The 6,894-nt window shown below is 46.1% G+C and overlaps 1 protein-coding gene across 1 annotated transcript in view; it reads right to left on the bottom strand.

The window, feature by feature from the left end:
• Nucleotides 1-932: 932 nt before the first annotated feature.
• Nucleotides 933-6,894, bottom strand: part of iqck (IQ motif containing K) — a 60,624-nt gene continuing 54,662 nt past the window's right edge. Inside the window, exons 10-11 of the mRNA XM_075454646.1 lie at nucleotides 1,103-1,176; nucleotides 933-986 (exon numbers count right to left, since the gene is read on the bottom strand). Coding sequence (XP_075310761.1) covers nucleotides 933-986; nucleotides 1,103-1,176 — 128 coding nt within the window. The remainder of the gene's footprint in view (nucleotides 987-1,102; nucleotides 1,177-6,894) is intronic.

Here is a 6,894-nt window from a genome sequence, read left to right as displayed (position 1 = left end):
TAATGAGACGGGGTCAGATGTGGGTGGAGCTAGACATCTGACGAGCTCGTCACATTGGCTGAGAAAAAACTCCGCCATCTGCTGGACAACGCCTAGAACTACAAACACAAAACTATAAATAACCCATAGAAACAGACAATTCAGCCAATTCAAAACCAAATAAATGCATAAATGTCATTCAAACATATTTTCAAAAAAGTAATATTTATACTGTACTCTAGAAAATATAAACTTTGTTATCAAGCGAGATTTCATACCACTATAAACATGTATAGTCAATCAACATAAAGCACTATGTAATATTGGCATTTTTATTCACCTGCCTAATTTTTTTTGCGTTTTATGAATTATGGTGTACCTATGTTTATCAATCAAAATTAAAAAAATATCCTTAATTATTTTTGAGAATATATACATTCGTATATGTAGAGTAGTATTTATATGTACATATATATATATCAAATTTAATCTATATCTAATCTAGTCAACACTGTGAATATTCAAAGTACACATATAAGGTAAGGTAAGGTAAGGTAAGGTAAGGTAAGGTAAGGTAAGGTAAGGTAAGGTGACTTTATTTGTACCCGAAGGTAGATTTGGTTGCAGGTAAAAGTAGCAAAAGCTTACACAGACAGACAACACAGTACTGACATCAGTAACAATAAAAGCTTGCACAAACAACACAATACTAATGACAGTGACAAAGGACAATAACAAAGCAAAAACAAGGACAAGGACAACAAAAACAGAAAATGACAAGCAGACAAGTGGTCCAAACAAGGACATAGAAAATAGTAATAAATAGACAAATAAATATATAAATAGATCTATAAAAACATGGCTATATTTCAAATATTACATTCTATTACGATGTAAGTTTAGAAAAAAAAGAAAATACTTAGAAATACAAGTTTCTACAAGCTGTGAATGAATCACATCTTATGGAAATGTGTAGCAGCTGGGATGGGATCCATCCCCCCGCGACCCTGAATTGGATAAAGCAGGTATAGAGAATGGCAGGATGGATGGACCCTGAACTTTGTATCTTCTGTGCGGGATCATTCACTTATGAGATGTTATGTGCTGCAAGACAGATCGCTACCTTATAGAGGAAGGAGTCGCTGCATCTGCACCTGAGCTGCCGGTTGATGGCCCATGTAATGTGCTGAGTGAAATCTATGTCAGAAGAGACACAATTTGAATCACACAACTTGAGTTTGTCATGGATAACATGGAGAGTATTTAAACATTTTTAAAACTGAATGTAATTATATGAAATTGAGTTCAGTTCCACTGAAAATCTCAGCGAAATTTATTCAATCTATATTTCCAAATCTAGTTCTTAGCTGAAATTACATCACATCTGGAGATTTATTTTAGACTTGACAGAGTTCTTGGTTTGTACTGCTCTCTTTAGCTGAGACTGAAGGAACCACTGAGGGTTTTGAGGTGTATATTGACAACTTATGAAAGATCAATTAAATAAAACACAGCATTGCAAAGTAACAAAACACTTGATAAAATATTGTACTGTAAAAATAACAAAGAGGGCATGTCATCATCTTTGGCCCTGTTTTTTTCATTTACATGAAGAAATCTCATTTACAGCCTGTGGAGAAATTTTAATGAATATCTATTAAAACTATTGAGTGGTAAATGGTCCAAAGTTATACGATTTTTTTTAATCATTATAACCTTACCACTAATACCATATATAAACACAAGTTTATGTCAAAATAAAAGTGAAATGAGAAAACCCTATGGTAAATAACATCATTCAAAAGTCAAGACAAGATAAAGATGATCAATGGAAAATATGTATGTTTTAGAGTTTCTGCCTCTAAGTCACAGAAGATTGTTTAGAATTAATTTATTGAGATCGGCTTCTTTAATTTATAGTGATTTTGAAGTTGATTCCATGCTAAGGGAACAGACGGCAGGAACAAATCCTGAGAACAAACATCACATCTTCTTGAGCCTTTTAAAAAAAAAAATGAAAGTCTAATAAGAAGAAGGCAGACACAGTACAGCCTTACTGATATGAGCAAAGCAAATATTGAGTTCACATGTAGACAAAGCAGATAAACCAACAACACAGTGGTGTGTTAGAGATTTAGAATTGATTATAAACCTTAAAGCTAGGAGGAGAAATGATAGGCTGCATCTAAAGCATGTAAACATTGTAAAATGCAGCACAGACATGAAAGAAGCAGCTACTCTCATTTTGGCTTGGAATATAACACCTTTTTAAACCCTGTATAGGTTATACAAAGCAATTCGCAATGTGTTTCTTAACACAAACACTCATACAGTGCTTGTTGTTATAGATATGTATAAATATTAGTGGTGGGCATAGATTAATTTTTTTAATCTAGATTAATCTCACTGAAATCTTGAAATTAATCTAGATTAAAATGGCTCATTCAGGGGTCCGGCAATCCGCGGGGTTCGCGGAAACAGACGTGTAAACTTTGGTTCCAATCCAAACAATAGTCGTTTAATCCTGAGACTGTTGCAATTGCCGTGTCGAGTGCTTCAATACAATAGTGTAGTAACCCCACGCATACCTTTCTCACTGCAATTAAGTTTTATTTCTGATTTATTTCGGATTTTATTTCGAATTTAGTTTCTTTTTCACAGCTGCCTCTGCTATTCCTGCTCTTCTCAGGTGTACCTAATGTAGTTTTACATCATTTGTAACGTGATGTATATCTTGAATAACAAATTGTAAATAACAACACGTTTATTCGTGTCCCTGCCCTCACTTTCCTCATGTTTTTTTCTCGCGGGGGTGCTGCACAACCGTGGGGCCTTTAAGAATTTAACATTCTAAATGTGACGTCACGAGCTACCAAAGCTACCAAAGCAAATTCTCAAGCGAAGCTTCTCCAGCGAGGTCGCTCTTGGTGTACATGCAGCAGGCAGACCAGCTTATTCACATGCATGGCTCCAGCAGTTTCTCTAGCTTCGCCAACTTCTCATATTCAGCACTTGTTGGGAGGGCCAGGTGGTGCTGCTGTTGCGTTGTGTGCAGTGCGTCTCTGTTGCGCCACACGCGCTTGATCATCTCAAGGGTGGAATTCCACCGTGTTGGAACATCTTGCACGAGCGGCTCCTGAACTTGCCCAAGGGAGGTTTGCTGGACTTTCAGTGGCGTTCTTCTGTTTTCATCACACCTAACGGCAAACAAAGTACATCGGCCTACACCCGAGCTAAAATATCAAGGTAAAAGTCATCACACTTTGCTTACCTATTTTGACCCAGTTCCCAACCCAACTTTGAGAATAGATTAACGGCGATATTTTTTATATTGCCCGATAAGACTCTCAAATTATCGCAGCACGTTAACGCCGATAACGGCCCACCACTAATAAATATACATCTTTATATACCTGTACCCTATAATGCATGCAGTGCCTTTTCATTCTAATCCTACGCTGTTGCACATATTGGGACAATATAGGATTCCGTGTCTTACCCAAGGCAACTTCGGAAGGAAGACCACTCTGCAGCTGAGCCAAGCTGACTGAAGAAAAACTAAACAACAAAACCAGATCAAAACACAGCAGTGCAGCTGAAAAACAACAAAACTTTAGGTTATTTACATAACCCCGGTTCTCTGAGTAATATGAGTGAGATGTCTCACTATGGGATGCACGCCCCCGCTGCAGACCTCAGAAGCATCAATCTCATTACGCCAATCCTGATTGGCTGGTGAAACGTGTCCGTCCGCACCAGGTAGTCCCACCTACCTTAAATACCTCCTGCGGACGGCACCACGTCATTCAAGATAAGCACCTCTTCTCACTCGCCCAAGCAAGAAGGGTTGTCTGGTGAGACATCTCACTCATATTACTCAGAGAACCGGGGTTATGTAAATAACCTAAAGTTCTCTTTCATAATATTTCGCTCGATGTCTCACTATGGGATATGGTTGCTCCCGTATTGCCAGACAAGCTTATCCAGCGTCCACCAACCCATAGGGATAAGTACACTGTTCCAATCAGGACAGCAAAACCGCTCTAGCCACGCACGGAGCGGAGACGTCCAGCATATAGAAACGGACAAAAGTGAGAGGCGAGGACCAACTCGCTGCAGCACAAACGTCCTGAACAGTGACTCCCCTGAATAAGGCCCAGGATGCGGCCAAGCCCCGAGTCGAGTGCGCTCGCAGGCCCACAGGTGGCTGCAAACCCTGACTCGTATAAGCCAAAGCAATCGCCTCCACCACCCAGTGGGATAGACGCTGCTTTGTGACAGGTTTCCCCTTATGAGGGTTAGCCCAGGAGACGAACAGCTGATCGCTCCTCCTGAAACCCCTCGTCCTGTCCATATAAGTGCTCACTGCACGGACCGGACATAACGCATGCGACATCTGCTCACCTGGTGAGGCAGCAAAAGCCACAAGGTCAATAGGAGAACATGAGCCCACCACCTTAGGCACAAAGGCCGGGTTGGGCTTCAAAATCATCCTCACATCCCCCGGAAAGAGCTGAGCGCATGAGGGATGCACTGAGAGCGCATGGATGTCACTGACCCGTTTAGCCGAAGCCAAAGCCAGCAACAACACTGTCTTGAGAGACACGTGTTTCAAGTCTGCCCCCTCCAGTGGTTCAAAGGGAGGGCCCTTAAGCCCTTCCAGGACCACGGCCAGATCCCATGGTGGTACCAGCGGTCTGGACACGGGGAGAAGCCTGCGCGCTCCCTTCATAAAGCGGCAAACCAGCGGGTGCTGGCTCGCTGTTAGCTTCCCGAAACCCACGTGACAGGCGGCGATAGCCGCCAAGTACACTTTAACCGTGGAGAAAGCTTTTCCTTTGTCAATCAGGTCCTGCAAGAATGACAATATCACTCCTACTGGACACTGAAAAGGAATGTGGCCATTTCTGTGACACCACCCCTCAAACACTCTCCACTTACAGTCATACAGAGACCTAGTGGAGGAGGCTCGAGCGTTTTGTATAGTGGAAATCACCCGCTGTGAAAGACCCACAGCTGACAGATTTAGCCACTCAGGGGCCAGGCCCACAGTGCCAGGCGCTCTGGGTGCGGGTGGAAGACCGCTCCCCCCCCCTGTGATAGCAGGTCCCTGCGAAGCGGGAGCTGCCAGGGCTGAGCGCACATCAGCTGATATATCTCCGTTAACCAATGCATCGCAGGCCAATGCGGAGCTATCAAAATCAGTGCGTGGCCGTGCTCCCTCACTCTGGACAGAGTGGGGGGTATCAAGGCCAGGGGGGGGAATGCGTAAAGACGCTCGCGCGGCCAGGCGTGCGCTAGTGCGTCTACGCCGAGGGGAGCATCCATGCTGCGGAGAGAGTAAAACAGCGCGCACTGCGTGTTGTCTCTCGATGCGAACAGATCCACCACGGCCCGGCCGAAACGTGCCCATATCTGTTCCACAATCTCCGGGTGCAGAGTCCACTCCCCGTATACCGGCGCGCCCCTGGACAACAGGTCCGCACCCGTGTTCAGGACTCCCGGGACGTGCGTCGCTCTCAGGGAGAGGAGACGACCACAGCTCCACAGGATCAGTCTGCGTGCCAGCATATGCAACTGACGGGAGCGTAATCCCCCCTGACGGTTGATATACGCCACCGTAGTCGTATTGTCCGTCCTCACCAGGACATGGTGACCCATGAGAGACGGAAGGAAATGTTTCAGGGAGAGGAACACCGCTGAAAGTTCCAGAAAATTTATGTGAGAGCGCTGGAGATCCACACTCCAGCGGCCCCTCACAGACCGGCCCTCGTGAATTCCGCCCCAACCTGTCAGGCTGGCGTCCGTAGTGACCACTTTCCTGGACAGGACGGAACCCATGGGCACCCCGTGGGTCAGAAAGGACGGGACCCGCCAGTGGCGCAGTGCCCTGGCACACCCCGGTGTGACCAGCACTCTCCGTGCGCCATGACGCACGGGATCCAGCCCGCATGAGGCCACCCAGAGCTGGAATTCCCTCATGTGGAGCCGGCCAAGATGGACTACGAGTATGGCAGACGCCATCAGCCCGAGTAACCGCAGACATAATCTGAACTGAACAGATTTGCCTGGACGGAAGAGCGCGAGACATGCCCTGAAAGCTTTCACTCGGTCCCCCGAGAGACGCGCTGTGAAAGTCACCGAGTCCAGGGATAATCCCAGAAAGATTATGCCCTGTGCCGGGGACAGCAAGCTCTTTTCCGCGTTTATCACGAAACCCAGATCGGATAGGTGTCGTATGAGAATACGCGTGTGCGCCCTGGCCTCCTGCTCCGATTGTGCCAACAGCAGCCAATCGTCCAGATATGTGGCCAAGCGGATGCCCTGCCGTCTCAGCGGGGCTATTGCCGCTTCCGTGCACCGCACAAACACCCTCGGGCTTAAGGACAGACCGAAAGGGAGCACGCGGTACTCGTAACAGATCCCCCGGAAAGCAAATCTCAGATACTTTCTGTGGGGAGGATATATCGGGATGTGGAAATACGCGTCTTTCAGATCTACAGAAGTGAACCAGTCGTTCTGTCTCACAAGACGCAGCAGGGATGCGTGTGTTAGCATCCTGAACTTGTATTTCCTGAGATATTTGTTCAGAGCACGTAGATCCAGGATAGGGCGAATTCCGCTCCCCCCCCGTTTGGGGACCAGAAAATACCTGGAGTAAAAACCGCTCTGACACTGTGCGGGAGGTACGACACAGATTGCTCCTTTGTTTAACAGTGAGAGGATTTCCTCCTGTAAAACACGAGCTGACTCTCCCTGAGCCTGGGAGTATATTATACCGGCGAATCGCGGGGGAACAGCGGCGAACTGCAGCCTGTAGCCCCTCGAGATCGTCTTTACCACCCAGGGTGAGGCTGCGAGAGCGGCCCATCGCTCCCATCTGGGGGAGAGAGTGGACACACACCGCAGCCCCTC

The sequence above is a fragment of the Odontesthes bonariensis genome, chromosome 21, assembly GCF_027942865.1.
Source record: "Odontesthes bonariensis isolate fOdoBon6 chromosome 21, fOdoBon6.hap1, whole genome shotgun sequence".
In the NCBI taxonomy this organism is placed as follows: domain Eukaryota; kingdom Metazoa; phylum Chordata; class Actinopteri; order Atheriniformes; family Atherinopsidae; genus Odontesthes; species Odontesthes bonariensis.
This window is presented reverse-complemented; position numbering and strand designations above follow the sequence as displayed.